Below are 26,021 nucleotides of genomic sequence, written 5' to 3'. Positions count from 1 at the left end.
AAGAGTCGTCGAGGGAAGACAGAGGAGTCGTTGGAGAGCAGAGGGGACGCCGCCTGTGCTTTCTGAAGGCTTATACTTGCATAAGGAATAAAAAAGAGAAAATTCTCAGGAACGGCGGCGCAGATTAGAAGATCTAAGGTAGGAGAAGACTAGACTTTCTAAAGGCTATTCCAACATGGCCTAATGACAGAATCACTTTCGCTGTGGTCTGCATTGCTACTTGTACCAAATTTATCAAATACCACAAGAAGTTTAGTGAATTTGATGTCAGGTTAGCCTACAGTCACATGAGCGTCATCATCGACCCTGTGATGTCTTTTTTCAACACCCATCACAAATCCATTCATGTGAGTGGGGGCTATTTGCATGACCGATTTTTGCTGCTTCATTTTCACAAAATAGGACTTGTGCAATTTTTGTCATTTTCACAGATCCCTCCATACAGAAATGTCAGAGGGATCCGTGAAAACCATTTCCCCTAGCGTGTAAAACAGCCGTGAACAATATACATAATGCACAGAATCCACGTGAATCCAGTCTTACTCTACTGGAGCGAGACAAGTTTCACGGTGTACAGCTGGAAAGGCTAAGCACACAGATCCCCACAAACCCAAGACGTCAGAAACCTGAAAAGAACACACACGGCTCGGTTGCATGTTAAAAAGACATGCTTATCATTCTTAATAAAACAAAGAGGATTAGGAACAAATGAGAAATCTGGATATATCTGCAGCAGATACACAATATTATTTTACAAGAAATGTACAAAGGCTCATGTGCCAGCAGTTTAAGGCCTTGATACCTGGGCCGGAGGAAAAGTCGATATATTTAGGTTTATGTGATTTTTTTTTTTTCCAGAAATATCTGTATACATGAGAATATAAAACCATTAAACATTTCTCCTTCCCAGAAACAGAGTCCTTGTAGAGAGTAGGCAAGAAAATAGGTGACTGCTTTCCCCAAAGTTCTTGATACACAGGAAGACAATGTATTCTGTCTACAAGTTTCTTGTCTCCCCCCCTTCCCCAATGACCTGCGCCCCCTCCCCCCCTTGCTGATCGTAGATTATTATAAGGACTTTTCTTCCAGATTCTTCTAAAATTTGGATTTTGGATACTTTTGTATAATTAGCTAAAATGAATGAATGTTTTTGTCTTATACTTTATTTTAAACAGGAGAAGCCTAAAAGGGCCTCGTAACTACACCAATATAAAAAAAAAAAAAAAAAAAAAAAAAAAAAAGTAGGCATCGTCTTTTTTAGTGTAAAAGTCTGTACATTTTGTTTTATAATCACATTCCCTCCATGGTTGTTACTGCTTGCGGTTTAGTGCATGTTGGTGGCGCTGGCGACCACAATGGCTTCCTGGATTTCACGGACAATAAGAATTCGGGTCAGCATCTGTTCCATCTGCTCTCGGCTGATTGGTTGCGTGGAGTACCAGATTGGACTGTTCGGAGCCACCACCGGCTCTGGCGTCAGGTAAAATGTGTCATTTCGACCTTTCACGCTTTGTGGGCTGGAAAGAAGATCAAGGGAAGGGTTAAAGTGCATGATAGCGGAGATGTAGGTCGCCCGCAATGGGGTGGACGTAATGTTCTGTCATATACTATGCAGTCCATGTAAGGGCTAATTCGCATGGGCACAGAGGCGGCGGATTATGGCATGGAATCCACGTCATACTCCGGCCCCTAACAATGGTAGTCTATGTAGACCGCTAGCGGAAAAAAGCAGCGAGCTGCGCTTTCTTTAGGCAGATTCCACGGCTGAATCAACCGCGGCGTCCGCCCCGCAGCAGCACCCTCCGGGCTAGGCCCATTCGTTTGAATATGCCGCAACGGAATATGCACACACGGATTTGCATGTGAACTAAAGCCTAAAGGTGTGCAATCTTATGAAAGCATTTACAGTTTCAATGTAATCTGTATGAGCATTAACCCCTTAACGACCACTAATACACCTTTCTAGAATTACCATAGTTCACAGGGAGGCAGGGACTCTTAGCATTATAATGCTAGGTGTTCATCTCCCCGCATACTGTTCAAGGCAGCAAATCCAACACACAAACGGGCTGAGCTTCAGGAGAGAAACTAGTTCATGTGGGGGCAACATATTAGGCGCAGTGGTTAGCACTGCAGCCTTGCAGAGCTGGAGTCCTGGGTTTGAATCCTGCCAGGAACAACATCTGCAAGGAGTTTGTATGTTCTCCCCGTGTTTGCGTGATTTCATCCCATACCACAGACATACTGATAGGAAAAAAATGTACATAGTGAGCCCTATATCATATATCTCTATATGGGGCTCACAATCTACATATAAAAAAATTGCTTTTTTGGTTGTTTTTGAAAAGCCTCAGAGACAGCTCCAAAAGAAGCCGTGTGACCTTACCCTTAGTGCTGTTCTAACAGCAGCCTGTAAAGGGCTTGTCCGGGGAGTCTTTATTTCACTCACTTCTGACAGCATTTTTTTTTTTTTTACTATGTACCTGGGGGTTCTAGACTAATTGCCAGTCATATGATCGGAACCAGAACCTAGCCCCAGGTCACACATCGCCTCCTCCCTCTTTCTCAGATTTTCACAGGAAGTTGTCCAAGTTATTGGGGTTGGCGTCACTATAGTCTACCTATGAAACAGGAGATAGGGGGGGAGCAGGGAGCGAGGACCAATCTCATGGCCCATGGTTAGAAGTAGCCCAGAACCCCCAGATACACTATAAAAAAAAAAAATCCAGGAGGAAAAACACACAAGACTCCCTGAACAAGCCCTTTAACAATAGCCTAGCCTAATTCTACTCTACCTGTAATGAGAGTGGACACTGTTCACACGGCTTCAGATCTCACTGACTGATAACAGGGCTGTCACATTTCTCTATTGATAGCAAGAACAGCACCACAGACAATCCTATTCTTGCTCTCAAAAAATATGCCAAACCCTGAAAACAACAGAAAACAAAAGAAAAATTAAAGATTTCTTTATCTCCCATGTCTGTGATCTTTAAAGTAACGGCTTTAACCCAGTTTTGCCCCCTGACCATCTCCATTTTATAATTTCCCATACCATTTGAAGAGGTAGAAATCATAAAGTTTAATGGGGCATCGCAAAGGATTTTCGGGATTCTCAGTTTGCTCTGCGTACATGTCATCTGTAACTGGAAAACCTGAAACGAGAGGGAATACATGTATAAAAACACATAAAAGATTATGAGATCTGGGACACATCTCTTAGTCAGGAATTAAGAAATGTTACCTTTCTGTTGGCCTGACTGGTGGATCCCCAAGGCCTTAAGGTATCGGATGCTGGTGCTTTTATCCTTTGGGTTTGAAGGATTCTTTTTAGTTTGCCGCAGAACCTTAGAGAAAGCCAATCTCATGTGCTGCTCGACAGTTTTCAACAAAAAATACCTGGCAATAAAAAAGATAAAAGTAAAATATCAGAGCTTGGGAAAAAAATGGAAAATGTATTAATATTAGAGATGAGTGAGTACTATTCAAAACAGTAGTAGGAATGAATGGACGTAGCTGGCACGCAGCCGGGGCCATTGACCTGCTGCTTAACCCCCTGCGCGCCGGCCGCTACCATTCATTCCTATAGGAGCGTGCTATTCGAAACTACCGTTTCGAATAGTACTCGCTCATCTCTAATTAATATGAATCACCATGTCATCTAAATGAATAGGCCCGTACATTCAGATTGAAGGTCAGATGAGTCCAAAGCAAACCTTTGGGGACCCCTCTATACACATCTACCACGTCTTGCTTAATACAAGTGTGAATCTCACTGTGCAGCAGAGTATACAGAGCGCTCACACAATCCGGTCACATTTAGCAGGGTTGTACAGAGTGTTTCTTTCCCCCCCTACACAGCATACTAGATCACACTACTTACTTTGTGTTGAAAAACATAAGTGTAGTTAGTAACGTGGCGGGAGAGTGGGCACCCAACTGTTTGCACTCCCACAGCATCTCCTCTGTAACATGGCTGGGGATGACGAAACCTGTAGTAAATATATAGATACGTTTAAAAACAGAGAAAAAAAAAAAAAAAAAAAGTAAAGAAGAAAGCAATGTATGCACTATACACTGGATCACCTGAACAGAATACGTGGGTAAAAGCTGTAGGAATCTCAAGGAGGAGATCTATTCATAAACTGAGAAATCCTAAAGAAAGTGAAGGCCGGCAAGACTATCATTGTAATTTAGCAGAGGACCGGTTGCCCTTAAAGAGGACCTTTCATTGATTTGGGCACAGGCAGTTCTATATACTGCTGGAAAGCTGATAGTGCGCTGAATTCAGTGCACTGTCGGTTTTCCCGATCTGTGCCCGGGGTAAAGCACTATCGGTCCCGGTACCGTAGCTCTTTACAGTCAGAAGGGCGTTCCTCCCGGCTCACACTGTACAGCGCGATAGGCGCTGCTGTGGAGAAGGATGTACCTGACAGATTGTCAGGAACGCCCTTCTGACTGTAAAGAGCTACGGTACCGGGACCGATATCGCTTTACCTGGGGCACAGATCAGGAAAGCCGACAGTGCGCTGAATTCAGCGCACTGTCAGCTTTCCAGCAGTATATAGAACTGCCTGTGCCCCAAACCATGAAAGGTCCTCTTTAAGTGCATGGCATAGGCAACCCATTGGATCTTTTTAACTACATACACACACACTCTTATGAATTAATCAGATCTGCATCTAAGACGCCGCCCAGAGCCTCTGCTGTGGATCCCTTCAGGTTTCATGGAAAGAAAAGTGCTGTGTGCAGTCTGTAAAGGACTTTCCTGTGCTCCAACAAATTCATTCAATTGCATTCAGAGTCAGCTGCTTCCTGTGATACGAGCTCACTCTCTGCTTGCTCTGGTATCTCATCCAAAATGTCTACATGTAATGTGGCTGCAGTGACACTATCAAGTCATCATACACTGAAGTAGGAGACAGATAAGGGAGCCAGTTGGGTTTCAGGGGGAGAATTCAGAGAAACAACTTTAAAGGGGCTCTATCAGCAAAATCATGCTGATAGAGCCCCACATATGCGTGCATAGCCTTTAAAAAGGCTATTCAGGCACTGTAAACGTTAAATTAAACTACCCCCCGTTTTAAAATAATAACTTAAAAAAGAATGTTCTCTACTTACGGAACGTGCACCCTGGGCGGGCATTCAGGGTGCGCCGTCTTCTTCTTCCCCGCCTCTTCTTCCTCTGACGTCTTCAGGTCCCGTCCTCCTCCGGCGCTTGCTCGCGGACACTGATAAAAAAAAAAAAAATAGCCCGGGCGCATGCGCAGTAGCACGCGGCTTCTACTGCGGCTACTGCGCATGCGCCCGGGCTATTTTTTTTTTTTTTTTTTATCAGTGTCCGCGAGCAAGCGCCGGAGGAGGACGGGACCGGAGGACATCAGATGAAGAAGAGGCATGGAAGAAGATGAAGAAGAGGCGTGGAAGAAGATGAAGACACACCCTGAATGCCCGCCCAGGGTGCACGTTCCATAAGTAGAGAACATTCTTTTTTAAGTTATTATTTTAAAACGGGGGAGTAGTTTAATTTAACATTTACGGTGCCTCAATAGCCTTTTTAAAGGCTATGCACGCATATGTGGGGCTCTATCTGCAGGATTTTGCGGATAGAGCCCCTTTAATATTTTTGCACTTTGGCCTCAGAGATGCTTTTTCAGGACCTCGATATACTCCGTCTAAGATGCATGAGGCATATATTTTGATATATACAAAACTGACAAGTGCAGCCAGTAACCACATCATGCACTTTCTATGAAACCCTTCAGGTCCAAATTGTCTGACTTGTATATTATACAAGGTATAAACTATCTGCTATTGCCACTTACCAAGGGGGGTAACTCTTGGCTGAAATGTCTTTAGAACTTGGTGAAGCCACTCTGTGAACTTTATGTAGTAAGGATCCGAAAATATATCATCTACTCTTCCGTTTTCACAAAGGTACTGCAAAGAAAATGATAAAATCCTTTAGGGCCACACATTGCAGGATGGTAAAAAAAACAAAAAAACAAAACACACACCCCAACTGACCATAGGACTCACTAATCCCTGTGACCAGCAATTCCCAACAGGGGTGCCATGTTACCCAGGGATGCCTTTGATAACATGGTACCAGAGGGCTGCATCGCTCACTATGGGTGACTACGTGCCCTCTTGTAACATTTTCAGTGTCCTTAGTACTTATTTTTTTGTCTTTTGCAAAAATTATTTGGTAGGGTTACCCCGTGGAAGTTTTTACTTTTCCAGGGGTGCCCCAGGTCTGAAAAGGTTGGAAAACACAGAGCAGTGTCCGATCCAACAAAACATTCAGATGTTTTTATCCTTTATTCCCTAAAGATCTCTATAAAGATAAAAATGTAAGCATTTACCCACCTTCTGAATACAAAGGAAAATATAATAGAGCACGTCCGGGTCGTAGGGTTCTCCTTCGCCATTGCGAGATTCTTTTGTCATAAGACATAATCCGTAATTCAACTCTGCAACTGCTGAAGAGATAAGATCTTCCTGAAATCTCAGCAGCTGGCGTCCTGAAAGGAGACACGAGAATACTGTTGAGAGACGATGTCTTACTGCCTGCGGTTACAGTCCTGAATTAGATGGAGTCCATTTTTGCCATAAGTCCCCATTTCCCAGCTGAACTAGAATACGTAGGTACAATCACCAGCCCTACTACTGAAAGGGGTTTCACATGAACACTTATCACGTATTCGGTGGATAGAAGAAGTGTCACATGGCTGGGTGCCTGCTGCCACTACATTCATCCCTACGGGACTGACAGACAGACTAGTCTGTACTCTAAAATCTTCATCAGTCCCATAGACATGAATGGAGCAGCGATATACAAACATCACTGCCCAAAAACCTCTTCATCAAGATATGACCTCAAAGCTATTAAAACAAACAATTTGGGTTGTAAAGGAAATTCTATTCTATACTATTCCCCCTGAAGACCCTGTGCCATAAGGGAAAACGCATTGGGACCATTATAACATTCTGGGCACGGGAACCACGTTCTTGTGACTGCTGATCACACACACTTGTTATCCTGTGGAGAGAGACGAAGTGTCTATGGGACAAGAACAATCTATACATACGTCCTATGGGCGCCAGTCTGTTTTGAGAGTCCTTTTCCAGTTCGGCATTCTTGGTCTGAGCCCAGTTCTTCCAGACTTCCAGACCTTCGTCAGGTTTCAAAATATTTGGTAGCATCAGTTCAGGGGAGGGCTGCGGTGGGGGCTCAACTTCTGCAACCTGGACTGGCTGGGCCTGAAAGAAGATCGATCCCATTAAATGTCTACAACACCTCGTATCCGCTTGTGAGAACTCATACATTAAGTAAATATTAGCACGCTCACATCAGACTATTTTGACAGATTGGAAGGTAGAACGTGAAGTCTAATGGCCAAAATGGTAGTGAAAGTGTAACTAAACTTTCACACAACTTGATTTTCTGCCAATTCTAAGTTTTGTAATATATTTTATTATCACATAGCTTCCCTTCTGTGAAATCCTGCCTCTATTTTTCCCCTTGTTTCCTTATGAGAGCAGAAAAAAAAGCCAAGTCTGCCTCCTACAGACACCAGGCTAAATCTGGCTAGCAGAGTGTCGGTGGAGATGGCGAGATGGTATAGCCCAGAGGCCGAGTGGACATCTTTGGATATTCCTAGTGGCCAAGTCTATACCCCATGGTATTATATTGGACAAAGACCCAGTGATCATGCACTTATTACATATCACATGGATAGATCGGTGACTTGATGCCATCTTGGGAAGGGGGACTGTTAAAAGGCCAGACTATGTTTTCGCTCATTATTATACTGCATATTGCTGACTGATCAGTAAGTAGGTATGTATTTATAGCACATGCGATCGTTATTCAGAAACCAAATACGTCAGGGGTTATATAGTACGTGCATGCATATGTGTGTGTGTGTGTGTGTGGGGGGGGGGGTTCGCCTTTATAAAAAAAAAAGTAGTCTACCTTTATGAATCAGTTTACTCCATATCTGTATGGCTAATACATGCACACTTGGCTGCATATGACATTTATGGAGATGTGTGTCATGTCCTGGATTAGCGGTGTCAGTCACATTTGCAGTATTTGTGGGTGCGCCGGCCCACGATCAGAATAGTCACCAAGTGATTCATAGATCATAATTAGAGATCTGGGACACCATCCCTTCAGGTCAGACCTTTTAGAAATTGTTGCATTAATGATATGTAATTATGATAATGGAACACGACGACAAGGTCATTACTGTGCAATACCCACTAATAACATTCATTCACCTTTACCTTCAAGTCACCATTTTGTATTCTACTCTAGATATATAAACCATTATTAGAAATGGCTGGACAAGAACATTCAGATCATGTAAAGGTTAGATCCATGAGACTGCTTTACCATCCTGGCAAATGTAAACTTTTTATTACATTAATTTTTCATTAAAGGGATTTCCCAGAACTAGGATCTTGTTTCCCATCAATGTGGGGGTCAGACAACCTGCACCCTGGCTGTTGTGGCACTCGCATCACTTTCTCTATTCAGGCTAGTCATATTATAGTCATTGTTCAACATGGTCATGCAACGACTCAGTCCCATTCGCAGCCCCTTGAAGTATCTGATCATGGTGGTGCTGGAAGTTAGACCGCAATGATCTACTATTAAATTTGATAACCCCAGAAGAAAAAAAAACAAAAAACTATTTTCAAAGACTCTGCTTGCCTTCACTGAATGTGGTTATTTATCGATGGCCTATTCTGAATGATGGTCACCTGAAGATCTGCAGGGATCCGATACAGGAACCTCCATGATCAGCCGTTTTAAGAGCCTGCAGCATTTGGACAAACAATAAAACTCACTCATTGTATACCAGCAGCGATTTGTATCACGGCTCAGTCCCACTGACTTGAATGCTGACTGAGCTGTGAATAGGCTGCGCGACTAATGTATAAGACATCACATGGCTTGAAGGAGGGCAACTGCAGCTTCAGACAGGTGATCCCCAACCCCCTGCTGATCCTAAAAGGATAAGTTATCAATATAGAAGTCCAGAGAACAGCTGGAATGGAAACATGCTTAAATCAGAGCGCAGAATGCTACGACTTGTTACAGGAGCTCAGATACACTATAACAAGCTGTGCACCAGTTTCATTTAGGACAATATCAAGATTGGCTTTCAGCCTATAGATACAGGACTGTTTCCATTTAATGACAGCAAGCAAAGATCATGCACTTGGTGAGAGAATTCAATACAAAGAGCGTCAGAACAAGGCTAAAATTTCCATAATAAGAACGAATAAGCATTGTCTACAGATGTCCGGGCTCAGTACAGGAGTGTAAGGCGACTGAAAGCATATGCTATCAATTACCACGCTGTGATTTGGGGTTTTGTGTAGTACTGAAGGAACATGGAATACCCTCTGCAGGCACGGAACAGGGTAGAAAAATGCTCATTTAGGCAGACGGATTTATTTTCTTAATTATTCAGAGTCCAAAGAAAATAGGAAACAAAAACAGACAAGAGTCAACTTTAGGAGACAACGAGCTGCTTAAGGAGAACAAATCCTGATGGTTAAAGTTACATAAAGTAAAGCCTAGAAAGCTTTATGATGTAGAATTCTGAATACACCTCACGTGTTATATGTATAAAGCGCACAGATCTAATAGGAAGGATTGTGTACAGGGCCATACCAGTTTAGTAGTGCTCAAATGTGCTAAAGGCAGGGATGGATGGATCCGAAATGAAACCCATAATGTGCTAAAGTGAGACAGCGAGGTTCAGCTGCTGCTGTGACGGGTAGGTAGGCCACATTGACATCACAAATGCGATCCAGACAAGAAGGCCACTTGCCGCAAGGGATCCTGGTCAAGCAGGCCGCTGTGACATCACAAGGGGGATCCTGGTCAAGCAGGCTACAGTGACATCACAAGGGGGATCCTGGTCAAGCAGGCCGCTATGACATCACTAGGGGGATCCTGGTCAAGCAGGCCACTGTGACACCACAAGGGAAATCCTGGTCAAGCAGGCCGCTGTGACATCACTAGGGGGATCCTGGTCAAGCAGGCCGCTGTGACATCACAAGGGGAATCCTGGTCAAGCAGGCCGCTGTGACATCACAAGGGGAATCCTGGTCAAGCAGGCCGCTGTGACATCACTAGGGGGATCCTGGTCAAGCAGGCCGCTGTGACATCACTAGGGGGATCCTGGTCAAGCAGGCCGCTGTGACATCACAAGGGGAATCCTGGTCAAGCAGGCCGCTGTGACATCACAAGGGGAATCCTGGTCAAGCAGGCCGCTGTGACATCACAAGGGGGATCCTGGTCAAGCAAAATGCTGTGACATCACAAGGGGGATCCTGATCAAGCAGGCTACAGTGACATCACAAGGGGGATCCTGGTCAAGCAGGCCGCTGTGACATCACAAGGGGAATCCTGGTCAAGCAGGCCGCTGTGACATCACAAGGGGAATCCTGGTCAAGCAAAATGCTGTGACATCACAAGGGGGATCCTGGTCAAGCAGGCTGCTGTGACATCACAAGGGGGATCCTGATCAAGCAGGCTATAGTGACATCACAAGGGTGATCCTGGTCAAGCAGGCCGCTGTGACATCACAAGGGGGATCCTGGTCAAGCAGGCTGCTGTGACATCAAAGGAGTTCTAGTCAAATAGACAGCGATGACATCACAAAAGGTCTTCAGTTATGAAAACCACAGAGTGACACACAGAGTGAGGTAATACGCCGTCACATACCATACTGTATATGCCATAATCTAAGAGAATGGAGAAAAAGGAGCCCATAAAGCAACATGTGGACCTTACCCCAATCCCTGAGCTGTATACACATTATATATACATGCAGCATTATTACAACTTCAGACACACTGCCTAGATGAAGGACTGTAACTATTCACTGTGCTCATCAAGTAAAGTCACATCATCATCTGCTTCTCATTCAACTTCTGGAAAGTTTTTTTTTTTTTTTTTTTATTTGATTTGTGATGGTCTTTTTCTTTTAATTCATGGCTTTACATCCCCCCCTCCCTCTACAAACAATCCCACGTCTGGTAGAAACAAAGATTTACTCTAAAAATGTCAGCGTCTGTCCAGGATGAAGAGGGAGCCTGTTTTTCAATCTTCCCATAATGTTCTCTCCGCTTGGCCAAAAATAACTAAACTTGACCAAGTGAGCCGTGCGTGTGCAAACACTTGTGAATTGTGCAGAAAGGAGACAGTCAGGAGACTAAAAGCCCAGAAGTGAAGAGGGAAACTAGAGAACGGCCATCACAACTTTACAGTGCGGATTTTGTGAGGTCTTTATGCACAGCGCATATATTTGTAGGATTGTGGTTTTGCTTGTTTTCTATTCTTTGCAGTTACCCAGAAATCTTACACCTTGTTACACACACACAATACACAGACATCTTGCAGAGGACTTTTCAGCAGCTCCTCCACTTCAATGCTTAGCATCTGTTAATAGTCGCTGCTCCACTGATTGCAGTGCAGTTGATTTTGTCTCTAGACCTCACCATTCCTGAGCAACAAGCGCAGTTAGTTTTGGTGTACAATGTGTTATTTAAGCTCTGTAATGTCAGCAGGGCGGTGTTAGGCGGTGAACACGAGTGACTTTGAATCAGAGGTAACCAGTGTCAGAGCTCAGAATCACATCCCACGCATTCTCCCGTCCTCCTGACAGTACAGATACTTAGCGGAGCTGGGCCTAATAATTGAGGTTTCATACTAGTTACCGGTTTTGCTGTCTGGGAAACATCTTACATTGCACATCCTAGTGTACCAACACCTGCATACTGTCTTTTTTCTACAGACCCATAGACTTGAATGGCTGAGACAAATAGTGAAAAAATAAAAAGTGCATGCCGCGACTTTCAGTCCATGAAAAACACTATAATGGGTTGGTGTGCAGTTTAATTTTTTTTTTTTGTGCAAACCGCACATGGATAGAAAAAAAAAAAAGTGTGAAAGATCCCTTAGGCCAGGGCTATGCTGATTTTTTGTAGCGATTGAGCTACAGCCACAAGATTGGAGACAACTCAATGCATTCATTTGAACCGTAGCTGGAGCTCAAGAGTTTAAGGTCAGTATAGCCCTGACACCTGGATTACGTGCAGTAATGCAGCTCAGTCTTTTTCATGTTAATCCGAAATACATCTCCAAATAACAAGCAACTAAATATAAAGTAAAACTAACAACCTCTTGGGCTAGGTTTACACAAGTCTTATTTACCTATAGTGTGGATCTTTCAAAAGAATCCGCAGCAGAAATACAAGTCTGAAACTGATTCTGCGGTGGATATGTCAGGAGATCTGCACATAGAGTAGCTCCCGCGTAATTCATTGAGGGTAAACTATGGAACCTTGGCTGATTCTGCCAGGAATTAAAGGGGCTGAATCAAAAGTGAAAGTTATGTCATAGGTATCTGATCAGTGGACACAATCACAAGAAAGGAAAGGTAGTCATGCATGTGTGCTGCCAGTCCATTCAAGAAACATGGGACTGATGAAGAGTGTGAAGCAATGTACTCTGCCATCTTCCACAATCTCAGACATAACCAGAGCTGCAATGTGCACGCACATACACCATGCCATTGACACTACGTTCCCACCTGCGTTTGGGTTTCCGTTTGCTGGGTCCCTAATCCCCTCAAAGCGGTTACCCACAGAAACGAGCTGATCCCATACACTATAATGGAATCTGCTGGGTTTCTGCCCAAAAAAGGCATTTTGTAAGCTGATCCAGGGGTGGAAACCCTGAATGGAGACCACACACAGGTGTGAACCTAGCTTTAGGGACATGAGATCCCATTATTTTGATCTGAGGTGACCCCAGCACTCAGACATCCATTGTGTGTAGCCTGTGGGTTGGTGGAAAGTTTTAGACCTGGTGTACAGCACCTTCCAGTGTGACGTCCATGTCTAAATCCTGGGTGTGTGAACATGACTTTTACATTGAAAGCAGGAGAGATTATACAGTATACTACAGAATCCTCAATCTTGTACATCCTGCACCTTAGCATGTACAATTACTCTATGTGGTACCGGATCAGGTAGCAACTGAATTATTTTAAACAGGGTAAAAAATATTACTAAGGTCAAAGTACCCCACAAATAGATGCACCCCACTGTAGATTACCTGTAGTGAATGCTGTTGTTGCTGCACCTGCTCATGTAGCGCCGTCTGCTGCTGAGGGTCCCATATGTGGACAGTCTGTGCTGTATTCTGATATGCCCCCGCCACAGCCTGGACAGCTACCGGAATGTGAATATTCCCATTCATAAACTGAGCCGGGAAAAGGGAGTTTGCCAGAGTCTGAACAACTTCCTCATGATTTTTTACCATTTTGTCCTTCTCGTCCTCCAATTTTACAGCAGCCACAGTGGTGGGAGAGCCTGTGACATGGACGGCATTATAAGCCTCTTGAGGGATGGCAATGTGAGTTATATTTTGCTGTTGCAAATCACTGCGGGTGTTTGCTGAATAAACCGGGATGGTCCAAGTCTCTCCTGTGGGACTTGTAATGGTACCTGTGGCTCCATATAAGTGAGCACTGTCCACCGTCAGCAAGTCTGGCCTCAGAGAAACATAACTTTGCTGCTGGCCTTGTGGAATGGCAAGTACAGCGGCAACTGGCTGCCCTGAAATTGCATACGACAAAGTAATGGGCATGTCCACCTTACGTTTCTTTACTGGCTGAAGGACGCTTGAAGTGCTAGATCGCCGTTCTCCTTCTCTCGGAGAGCCCTGCTGAGAGGGAGGGGGTGAAAGCGCACCTGGCGCCTGAATCTGAATTCCACTGCCTACTGACTGTCCTGCCACCAGCTGTGCCTGGATCTGTTGGTGCTGTATGTGGTCATCCTGAAGGTCCGAGGGCTGGATCTGCTGACCAGGCTGAACATGCTGCACCTGGATCTGAGCCACCTGTAACTGGGAGTTGGAAAGCTGCTGTGAGGGGTTGGTGGACTGAAGGGACTGAGTCTGTATGCTCTGTGCGTTTTGTGCCGTTTGAGACTGAGCCGATCCCTGGATCTGTACTTGCACTTGGATTGGATGCTCATTGGATTGGTGGACATTGAGCTGTGGTGAGAGCTGCTGGGCAGACACCTGCTGGGGAGACTGCTGCACCTAAAAAGACAAGGTACCATTGATTAATAGAACCAAGGCAGAGGACTCGTATTGGATAATAAATGCAGAAATACATATAGATGAAGAATAAAAACCACATAGCAATTAATAGCGTTAAATGCAGGAGAACAAGTCAGAACATCCTGGAATTATCTTCACACTTTCGTAAAAGATGAGGATTATTTTAGATGGTGATGAATAATGCACACGGTTTGCTCGGTGGAAAAAACTGTTAATTTATTTTTCCTTTTAATTTGTATTTAAAGGGGCCCATCCTATACAATATAAAAGGCTGGAGGCAGAAAACTTCACCCCCCGTATAGCGTCTGGGCGTCTCATTGAGGACAGTGATGGTGTCCGGCCACTATACAGTGATGGAGCTTTCTGCTTCTAGCCCTGTATAGGGTTATAGGACAGACCCCAGAAGTGGCTCCATACAGTTGATCAGACTTTGATCAGCCTCTCATTGATCAGGTATTTATGGTGCATACTGAGTAAAGGCCATAAAAAGCTTAAGCCCAGATAACCCCTTTAAGGTTCGGCCTACAAAACAAAACCATAGGACATTTTTTAGGCATATTTACAGGTGGCAATAGGAGGTGGTCACAGCTAAGAGCTGCAATATTAGAGTGGATTCACACGTGGCAGATTTGTTGCAGAAATTTCCACGGCTGGACATCAGTTCCACTCATCTGACTTGGGTGTTTTCCAAGCAAGGATACCTGCAAACGCTTTTCAGCTGCATTGAACAGATTTCCAGATGCAGAAATTTCTGCTACCCCCCCCCCCCCCAAAAAAAAAACAAAAAAAAAAAAAAAAAAAAAACTGCGACGTGTGACTAATACCCTTACCATATGGTATCACACTTTCTCAATGCCACAACCTGTGGGACCCTATTAACATATACGGTGAGCTGCATTACTATACACAAATCCTCTGCAAAGGATCAGTAAACAATTGCATTGCCCTTTATTTGGCCTGGACATGCAGTAATAACTTGATAACCTCGGTGTTACTGCTCCTGCTGCCAGTGTGACTTGCCCCTAAAACTCTGCCCAATTAGTAGCAACTGCGTGAGAACATATAAAGGCGCCATACACGTGGTCTTTGGGACCAGCTGGCCACCTAATATGTAAGGTGTCAGGAGAGATTGTGGCATTGAAATTAAATAGGCCTGATCCTTTTGTTTATAGAGCAGTGGTCCCCAACCCTTTTTCCACCAGGGACCAGTTTCAGAAAGACAATTTTCCTATGGCCCAGTGGGGGCGGGAAGGGGTGTGGTGGTGTGGTGTTAAGCAGCTACATTACACGTCACATGGACAAGTGACGTGTAATGTAGTTGCCCAAAGTTTGGTAGGCGAGTGTGGGGTGGAGCCAAGACCCGCTGCATGTCCTGCATAGTACTAGAATCACGGACATACAGCGGGTCCCGGCTCAACCCTGCACTTTGCTCACCTTATCCCGATGAGCAACAACCAAGCGTCAGTGTTGGTTGGCGGGTCCTGGCTCAACCCCGGGCACTCGCCAGCTCTACAGCAGCTGCTGACCCCTCGCCGCCGGTACGCAATATGCCCGCGGGCCCGATACTGGTCCGTGGACCAGGTACTGGTCTACGGACCAGCGGTTGGGGACCCCTGTTTTAGAGGACATACGTTGCCACCAAAAGTGTCTGGAGGCAGCTTACTGCCTCTCCCAATTGAGAACACATAAGTTTGTTGGAGCCAAGCGTGTATGTGTATGCAGGAGACTGAATGAGTTAACTGTCGGCTGAACACGCATGTATGGCTAACCGAAAGCACCCAACAGAGCAGTAGTAGTGCCCAGTTGTCATTTTATTTCTAAGCAGTTTTAACAAAAGATGCTCCAGCTCTGAAATTTCTAATGCAAGCCTTTACTGGCTAACCCGCTTTCCCTCACACTTAGAAAAATGTATACACATACATAACCACAGGTGAGAGCAACAATATGTAAAGTTGCAGGTATTACTAAGGCAGATTAAACAACCGTCACCAAAGAGAAGTTTACCACCAGAGAAGGAAATGATTAGCCTGAGTCAACACGAAACTGGATCCATCTGCACAGGCTTATAATCTCACTCTCACTACTCTACTTCATAACACAATTAGACCTTTCTGGGAGAGATGCCCGAAGACAAGAGGGGGTTATATAATATGATAAAGAAATAGAGAACATAGTGCCGAATCCAACGACTGCGCACTCCTCTTTATGGGAATAAATAGATTGTGTATTCTCTTTTTTTTTTGTTAATTAGATGGGGGGGGGGGAAACACAAACCACCAGTCATACTTATTTTGTCTGAAATTCTTAAAAAAGTGAACCTATAAGAGGAACTGCACCTCAACCTCAGCATCCAGGAGCAATTTTTAGTAGGACTTTCCCACAACTTGTTCTGCAATGAGGCAGGGATTATGCAGATCTGTATATGACGAGCTCTTCTACCAATATATGGGGTGGTTTACCAAAGCTTTACCAAAAGAGCAGACTAGGATAAAGAAAGCTTCACCAACTCCACATTGCCGCCATTCTGTTGCTTAATGGGTCCCCCATTGGTCTCGACTTCCTGGTCCCGGCTGGACAGACAGGAAATGGCGAGAAATATCTGCTAAGCCAACCACTGGCTGTCGAGGTGACCTGTGGTAAAGGGAGTTCTGCTCTTACTTTTAACTCATCCCTCCCCTTTGGTAAACATTATATCCTACTGTAAAACGTCTCAGGGCCGGGACCACACAAGGCATAGCTGTGATATACCGTACACACTGCTAAAACACCTGCAGCACAAAATGTCTCGCAATGTATAGTGGTGGGCAAAAAAACGCACCACCAGTGGATTATGTCAAATGTATTTGATGCGTATAAATGGAGTCCCTGCAGGTGATATGTATATCTCCTAATACGAAATAAGACTGAAAAACGTCACGCGACATGTACAAAATTGCGGGGGGTTTTGGCCGCCACTGTAGGTCTTCTAGCTGCAGGTGGTCATTTTCTTGCTGTGTGTTAAGCACGGTTTGCAAAGCAAAGTTTTAGCTGCAGGAGTAAAAAGTGAGGTGCCAACCCGCTGTATTTGCCATAGGCAGGTCACCTGTCGGATGTTGCCTGCAGCAGACTTGTCCCGTGTGGCCCCGGCCTTAAAGACTGTGTCATGTAAGTGACGCTGAGTTCACACCAGCATTCGGCACTCTGTATTAGGTCTCAGTCTTCTGTCAGCAGAACACTGAAACCTGTCATACCGGGTCAAGCCGTGAGCGCCAGTGAGCGTTTTATGCTCTCCGCAGCAAAACAGTTTTTTTTTTTAAATCGGACACAGAGTACTGCATGTCCGACTCTGTGTCTCGTTAAAAAACAAAACAAAAACGGTTTCACTGCAGAGAGCATAAAACGCTCACCGGCGCGACACTTTTCAAACCCATTCAAATGAATGGGTTTGAAAGATGACGGCAGGTTTCCCTCTCCTGCCCTGCTTTGTGCAGGAAACGGAAACCTGCAGAACGGAGTCCCGGGCGCAGATGTGACCGAGCCCTGACTGGGAATTTGGTGTCAGTAATGTCGCTGGTTCTGTAAGTTCATACACATATTGCTTATGCCCACTACCTCCAATGCAGGTGACATTAAACACCATTAATACTATGATGCCTCATAAGAAAAGCTTGTGTTGCATTCAGCTTTATGCCAGGTTTGCATAAAGCACAAGCTACAAAACAGTCATTTTCTTCAGGATCAAAAACTTTTTCATTGAGCCGAAGATGAATCTGTTATTTGGAGATTTGTCTAAAGCTTTAGAGGGAGAATATTTAGTTGCAGAATTAGATATAAATAGCCTGGCTTTGGGAAACTAACCAACAAATCTTCTGAAATACCAGAGTCCTGTGACCCCTCGGGGGAGAGGTTGATTCGATTCAGCTGAGGGGCAGGGTGGTGGATCCAGGGTCGGATGAGCACTTCGGGAATCTGAAATCAACAATGGAAACTCAGCCACTAACGTCTCTCTGAGGTGAGCTATAAAAAAGAAGTGTCAGACATCTCAAAAAAATCTCTGGACATACGAAAATCTGGACCCTTGCATTCAGGAGGCCAGGCAGCTTCAATTCGTGACAAATAAAATGGGACTTTGAGAGTTATTAAAGAAGTTCTATAGCTGTACATAAAATAAGTGACAATTTAGTTCCCGAATGGGCTGCAGATCGGGGGAATATCCTGGTCCATATGGATAAGTTCATATTCTAAATAGGCATACGTAAAATCTGCATTCATCTGCTGGGAAAAGAAAGGTTACCCAAAGAGAGTCTACAGAACCCCTTTAAGCAACCTCAAGATATCCAAACTAAAATCAAGTCAGAATAGTCTGCAATAGATGACGTTATTAGCAAAAAATGAAAGAAGGTTCAGTCACCTGCACCTGATGGGGCTGCACTTGGATTTGCTGCTCTTGCTGAGTCTGTTGTTGAACACTTGATGTCACAGGGCAGGCCAGTTCCAGCAGCGACCCCGCCACCTCTGTGCTATCTGTGTATATACAGTTTGCCCCCTGCTGATACACCATAGTGCTGGTGGGGGGCTGATGGAACTCTTGTAAGGCATCTGGCCCTTTCGCAGCCAAGGAGTCCAGGAATTCCTTCATCCTGTGTTGCGGGACGGTCCGAGCTTTCATGCGGACATACTCTTCGAACGTAATGGTGTTTTCCAGAGAATTATTCATAGCGCACGCTCAAGTCCTGCATTCAGAGGAAAGGGAAAAATTAGAGCAATTCTACAAAATCGTAACAATGATTCACACAGAAGAGCACAGCCATGCCAAAATGGTTCCTCTTAGCAGTTCTCCACAGGGGTCTCCAATTTATGGTGTTCATGCATATAAGGGTTAACATTGGGGGGTGCTCAGATTAGGTGTATTTTCCCCTTACATCTTTCTATAGGTCCTCTGGTTAGGACATCCATAAGAGGTCAGTGGGGGCCCAACACCCAGGACCCCCTCGATCAGCTGAGTCTTCACTGTTTACATTGCATTTTGTCTGATTCATAGCAATCCTGCAATGTAATAACCTCATCTGACTCACTTCTAGGTGATAAAGTTGCCATCGCATGACATGGCTATGAATGGGATGGCATAAAATGCAAAGAGTGAAGAGGTACAGTGTTCACACACAGTCACAGACCCTTCACACAGCTGGGGTTCCAGGTGTTGGACCCCCACTGATCTCTTACTGATGACATTCTTGACTTCGGTAGCCATTTGGACATATCCTTAGTGAATCCCTAGATTGTGATTTCACCAATTGCCTTACAACACTCAGCAGACGGAGAAAAGATTCTGGTCTACATCTATAACACAGATATTTCACACAGATATTTGAGAAGTCAGAATATTAATTGTCTATGGAAGACGTTCGCTTTGGATCACATCGAGTAATTGTTTTCCCATCTGCTACTGTAATGTTTAGAGATTTTCAGTAAAAACCATAGCAAAAATACCACATAGGCCCCATATTAGTAAACCATTACATAAAGTCTGTACAACAAGATTGTAAGGCAGACTGATACGGGATTTCATGCTATTCACACACTGCAGATTTGGTCTGTATTTTCCATTACATTCCCCCTGTTTTTAGGATTCAGACTTGGCCGAATCTACAACGTGTGGATAAGATTTGCGTTAGTCTAGTAAGGGACGACAACATGGGCAGATTTCTATTTTACATCTTTGAGCATTAATCTAATCCAGAAATGATTAACTATTTTCTGAAAGGAAATCATGTGCCCCCCCCCCATCTCAATAGTTAAGACCTAGTAAAGATATACATCTGCCCCCTCCTCCTCATATTTCGCTTTTAGGATACTCACTGATAAAGATGTATACAGTACAATATAAATCTATGCCCACAGGAACCATCTCGCACCCATGTCACATCTCCAACCTAAATAAAAGCCGTAAACGCAGATTTACTGCGGTGAACAAGGGGTTAATGCCATACTCAAGTGACCTGGGGACAGAGCGGCCTCCTGCTGAACCCAGGCCTGTGTTCACCCTCCCTTCTTGTCTGTCAGGGAATTCCCTTCCTACAAAAGCGTCTGTGCCGGCGGGAGCGCGCCCGTGTGTGGTACAGGACCCCGCTACTACAATGGAGGCTCGTGCACAAAGTCATCGGGGAGGGGAGGAAACAAGATGATCCAAGAACATGTGGAAAGAGCCGAGGCCCAGCATGGCACATCCTCCTCTCTGTTCTCAAGTGTAACAACCTCCATTACATTACACTAAGGCAGATTATACATGGCAGGCAGGGGCCTCCCTGTGATCTGCAGCTTCTATACATCAGTTATACCAAGTCTATGGGAAGACAACAATCTGCGAAATGGCAAAGAACCGCAGTATAATGATAGAGAACAGCACATCGGAGCATTATAGGCAGAGCTAGAGACAATGCACTACTTATATATACCAAAAAATAGAGAACAGGGCTAGAGACACAGCAAGAATAAAGGTGACCTCATACCTGGCAAGTCTGATGGGGAAGTTTTTACGGTTGCACCCTTTATGTGAATGGGACACGTTACAGATACAAACCCATTCAGATGGAACAACAAATCTGCTGTGTGTGACCAAAATCTAAGGGGACGCCCCCAAGGAAGGGGAGACCTGAGCACGATTATAGTACACGCATGTCTATACCATACTATAACACGGAGACTTGCGGTTCCCTAACTAGGGCACATTCTCCATGGTTAGCAGCCAATTGTTCACTGTGGGAATCACACGACTGAGGTGCACATGGGCCATTTTCCACGGCCATCAGGCACCCTGAGGGATCCCCATACATTGCAGCATATGGAGGTGTCAGTGAAAATGGACAAATATAGAACATGACCTGTATGTTGGTGGTCCTTTACATTGGCCATTACTCACTGTGGTGGTGTGACTACTGCTTTATTAGTTTTCTGATGAACATTTTCTTTTAAAGAGCTTCCAAAAATAAAGAAAACCCACGACAGTAAGAGGCCACTGACACTGGACCAATAAGGCCTACCCTTCTGACAGTGGAGGGATATCAGTGCCGAAACCAACACCACCAATATCTGACACGTTCCATCAAAACTGCACCGTCAGCCCAAGAGGTCTATAATACCACCAATGTCAGAGGACGTGAAAGCTCCCCTTTAAACCAGCCGTCTGAATACGCCCCAACAGCGACTTCTGTATTTGCGCAAAAGTTGTACTCTGCAATATAACATGCCTGAATGGAGAGGAATGTTCTATCTATCTATCTATAGCAATGGATACATTTCACCTCTTCTAAAGCAATGCAACGAATATAGACAAAATAGGAAAAAGCCATTTAGAATACAATGTAAATTTCTGGTCTAGAAAACTCACCACACGGCTGCTCCTTCCAGATTATTTTTACATCTTATTTTAAACTGCCGCCATCATCCTCTTGGACTACAAGATTTCTCCTATGCTGAACCTATACATCCGACATTAAACCTCTACGGCTGGTTCTGATGCCATGTGACTGGGGAGACGCCAAGCATTTGCCAAAACTGACCACATCTTATAGAGACAGGAATAAATAAAAGGCCGGACACGACATGTCAAGAAAGAAGGGGTAAGCAGGAAACCCTGGATTATAGTGATAGATGGGAACACTGATGGGATCCATCTGACCTTATACAATTCGGATGTATTTCTGTCCCATCAGGGCAAACCCTCTTTTGGTAAAACCTGTAATTGTAGAAAGTATCTTCTCTTGGCACATTATTGGGTTACATAAAAGCAATAGTCCAAACTAAGTTAGGGCAAATTTATAGGACAAGCTATCCCTATGATAGGGCCACCCAAAGCAAAGTCACAATTAAAACATTTTACATTGATTATAAAACAATATTAGACCACTCCTCTTTTTTTACTTGACACGCCCAATTTCTGTCTCATCCCACTGAATTTTCCATTTCAGTTATTTACATCTTGGCAATCCTGATTTGATCGTGTAGTCAGTGACATGGCCTTTAGCCCCTGGCAGTGTGACACAGGATATCGTGGATGCAAAAATAGTTAAAATAATTGATGTGGTCCCCAAAATGTAACCCTCCTCTGTCCCCGCTCCCACATTACCCCACATGATATGATGCCATTTCAGGCTAACTCTATATGTCCAAGCTCCAGACACGTTAAAGGTCACGTCTGGTGCCGGCTCATAAAGTTTTAGGTTTGTGTAATGACAGTCACCTCTCTTACAACATTGACTGACCCCTGTATAAGCAATGCCGCCCCTGCTACCTCTTGTGTCACCCCCTCTACCTCATAGATTGTAAGCTCCTGCGAGCAGGGCCCTCAGTCCCATTGTGTGAAATGACTTTCTTTGTAATGTATCTTTCTGTCTGTATTTGAACCCTACAAATTGTACAGCGCTGCGGAATATGTTGGCGCTATAAATAAATAAAAATAAATAAATAAATTAAAATAAAATTTATTATTATTATGTGGTCAAGTTCACACTGATTAAATGAGCAAACTTTTTTTTCGATTAATTTCTTAGCCCTAGTTCAACCTCTAGTAGCCCCCTGCTAATCTTGAGAATGAACAGACCACAAAAATGTATCCCCTTCTATGTATTCTCTGATAGAGGCACCGCCACCCACCTGGCTGCGCAGGGAACTGCAGGGGGCACCACCAGGCCCCTGTACTATGCACTCATCAGGGCACAGGGAAATACAGTCAAGGGAACGTTGTGATGATTGAGGCCCCATTGACACAACAGGGTGCGCAGTCTGAGGGGGCTTCCGATGCTCCACACTGGTGACTATAGAGCAGGTCCTGATGGAATAGAACCCCAACTAAAACAATGGGGATATATATAAAATGCCCCCCCCCCCCCCCCACCTAAACACTCGGTCAGGTCTTAGAGCCCTCCATTTACAGGATTCTAGACGTAGAACCGCACTGACCATAAAGTGATAATTTATACAATCCCTATAAGAGATGAGAACACCCTCTAATCCCTGCAGTGGCTGTTGTGGTCCTCCATTTGGGTCCGGAAAAGGTCAGTACATGCTGAGAGTTGTAGTTTCACAACATCTGGAGTGTTACAGATTGAGAACCACCATGCTATAGCTCTATAAATAATCAGGTCCATTGGGGTTGCACAACTTTTGTCATCAAAAATACATGAAGATGTAACTGAACCTGTGATGGAGCCTTGAAATGCAAATGTGAGCAGAGGTCAGGATTCCTATATTCTACAGGGCTCTGCAACCTTCAGCACTTGTTGTGAAACTACAACTTAGTTTGCTCCATTCACATTTATGAACAGACAAAAGCGTGCATGCTGGGGGTTGTAGACTGTAACCGATGAAAGTGGATGATCCCTGTACTGGGATGGGTTATAGTAACAGTACTCCTAGTGCAGAATACACCAACACTATGTACAGAATGGTGTGTCACCACGTCCTCAGGGATCTCTTTCTGCTGGGTGGTTGAGTACAAACTATTGTTCTCTGTTATCAACCAATGGGCTATACAGTAAAAGCGGTGTACAGACTCCTACAATCACTGCTTCATGACTGTTTTGCCTCCGTGGGGCAGCCACTATCACAAAACCCTCAGACCCAATTCTATCGCGGGATCCGTGAAATACAAACAGTCGAAAATACGTTGATCTGAATAGCCCAAGTGAAATCAACTGCAACAAAGTCACAGCTTCTCTACAACGTGCGGCCTCAGGCTAAGGCGGCTGTAAACACGACTGTCACTGGCTGTGATTGAACGGCACGGCCGCTGCACAGATGTCATTCATGTGACGCCCATGCTTCTGTGGCCCATTCAGTGGGGGCAATAAGCACGGTCTGCAAAATGGACAGGAACACGACCTGTCCTTGCTCACGACCCCATACACCGGATTGTGAAAATGCATGGTCGTGTATATGGGGCCATAGAAATGAATGGCTCAGTGTGATAGCCAAGAGAAAGACGGCACACGGACACCGCACACAGTTGTGTGCATGAAGCCTTACAGGGATTTTCAGACCCAAAACAATTTTTCATACTGATGACCGATCCACAGGACAGGTCATCTTTATGTGATCTGTCAAGGTCTGAACCCCAAACCCCACACAGATCAGCTGCTGTAGCAGCCTCCAGGTGTTGGAACGGGATGTGCGCACAGCACCGTTACTGTTCAAGTGAGAGGGGTAGCAGTGGACATGCCCCCTGAAGGCTGCTAGAACATCTGATCTGTGCAGGGTCCGGGTCTTTTGTCAGGGTCCAACAGCCAACCCCCAAACAGATAAGCTGTTGCAACAGCCTCCAAGTCCAGTGTATGGGCAGTACGTTCACGGCTACCCCTATTACTTCTATAGCAGTCGTGATGCACGTGCTCCCCAACCACTAGCAGTTACCGGCACCTGGAGGCGCTAGTGTCAGACCTCAAAGGATTACATAATGGTGACCCCATCATATGGATCGGTCACTAGTATTGTTTTGGTGTTGAAAACCCCCTTTAAATGGGCTTCCCACTAACACCCCTTGTCCAGAGCATAGAGGACCTGGAGGATCAGCTGCTGGGACTATCACAAAAATAGGGATCCAAAGTCCCCCGATGCAAAAGGTAAGTGCACATGTGACCACCACGCTATAGGGCTGACGGAGAGGCCATATTCAGCACTCCCTCAGTCCCATAGCCGTGTATGACAGACACTTAGGGGCCCCCATTATCACTAGAGACCCCAGCAGTCAGACTGTGCCCAGAAACAGGACACTTTACATAGGAGATCTATATTGTATGTGAGGAAAACCTCTTAAAGGGCTACACCATGTGCTAAAGTTATGACACAGGCTTAGGATAGGTGGGGGGGGGGGCTGATCTCTGGGACCCCAGTGACATTAGATGGGTGCCCCCTTTAAAGTCTGCTCCTCTCTACACAATAACACTGGCTATAGATAGCAGACGTCACATAGCTCCGGCCGTGTATCGCGGATTGTCAGGGTTGTCACGTCCTGTCATCTCTCTGCATCCCTTCCACACCATCGCTCTTTTCTCCCTGGCCCCGCCCTCCAGGCGAGCGGGGACGCGCAGGCGCAGTGAACTCCAGAACGGGCGGCGCGGAAGCGGCAGCGCGCACTCGGGGGCAATAGGGTTGAGGGACCGCGGTGACGTGCACGGAGCTCCCCTGAACGATGACGGGGGCGCCCACACGTCGCCATATAACCCGATATTACACAAACTGCCGTCAAATACACGGACGCCACGTAGAACTAGGACCGGGGGGCTGTGATCCCTCCGCCGGCACTTTTTAAGAAAAATCTTGAGGGAACGGGAAGGCGGAGGGGGGGAGGGAGACGGTGCGCGCGCTGATGAGAAGGGAGAGGGAAAAAAAAGCCCGCGCTTTTACCTCAGCGCATTGTTGAGGGCTGTGAGAGGAGAGCGCGGCGGGCGGGGGCGCGCACAGGCTGTGACAGGAGAGTGTCGGGGGCGCGCACTGTCCACAGCGCTGAGGTAATGTGGGGGAGATCTCCTCACACTCGGGGCCTCTCTCCGTCACCCTAAGGCTATGGCCGCAGTGAGTGCAGGCGCTGAGGCCCTGCGGTCCCGCCCGTATCACTCACCTCCCCTGCTGCTCGTTGTCCGGAGGCAGCCCGTCCCCCCCCGGCACGGCCTTGGCTCCGTCTGCTCTCTGTCCTCCGCCGTCGCCGCCACCACGTCACCCCCGGCGGCTCCGCTCTCGGAACCTTCCTTCCGTCTTGACGGTTCCCTCTATTTTTTTCCTTTATTTTTTTTTCCTCCGATAGATTATTTTCGCCTCACAGCTCCCTGGGCGCCATCTTACATTCAGAAGCCATCAGCCAATCGTCGCCCCGCTGCTCGCCCTCGCGAGG

At 45.5% G+C, this 26,021-nt stretch overlaps 1 protein-coding gene across 3 annotated transcripts; it reads right to left on the bottom strand.

The window, feature by feature from the left end:
- Positions 1-1,051: 1,051 nt before the first annotated feature.
- On the bottom strand, positions 1,052-26,021 carry QRICH1 (glutamine rich 1). 3 transcript variants are annotated; one of them, XM_075287373.1, is made up of 11 exons: positions 25,752-26,021; positions 18,549-18,870; positions 17,996-18,106; positions 13,148-14,137; positions 7,092-7,263; positions 6,370-6,524; positions 5,826-5,940; positions 3,884-3,992; positions 3,245-3,399; positions 3,056-3,155; positions 1,052-1,517 (listed from the first exon to the last, which is right to left on the bottom strand). In XM_075287373.1, exons 2-11 carry the CDS (start codon positions 18,852-18,854, stop codon positions 1,325-1,327), a joined length of 2,406 nt encoding a protein of 801 aa, XP_075143474.1. In that variant the 5' UTR covers positions 18,855-18,870; positions 25,752-26,021; the 3' UTR covers positions 1,052-1,324. The 3 variants fall into 3 exon arrangements, with proteins under 3 accessions (XP_075143474.1, XP_075143476.1, XP_075143475.1); XM_075287375.1 differs by lacking the exon at positions 17,996-18,106 and having other exon boundaries at positions 18,555-18,870; XM_075287374.1 differs by lacking the exon at positions 17,996-18,106 and having other exon boundaries at positions 25,752-26,019.

The sequence above is a fragment of the Leptodactylus fuscus genome, chromosome 9, assembly GCF_031893055.1.
Source record: "Leptodactylus fuscus isolate aLepFus1 chromosome 9, aLepFus1.hap2, whole genome shotgun sequence".
Classification (NCBI taxonomy): Eukaryota; Metazoa; Chordata; class Amphibia; order Anura; family Leptodactylidae; genus Leptodactylus; species Leptodactylus fuscus.
Note: the sequence above shows the minus strand (reverse complement) of the source record. Positions and strands in the feature narration are given on the sequence as shown.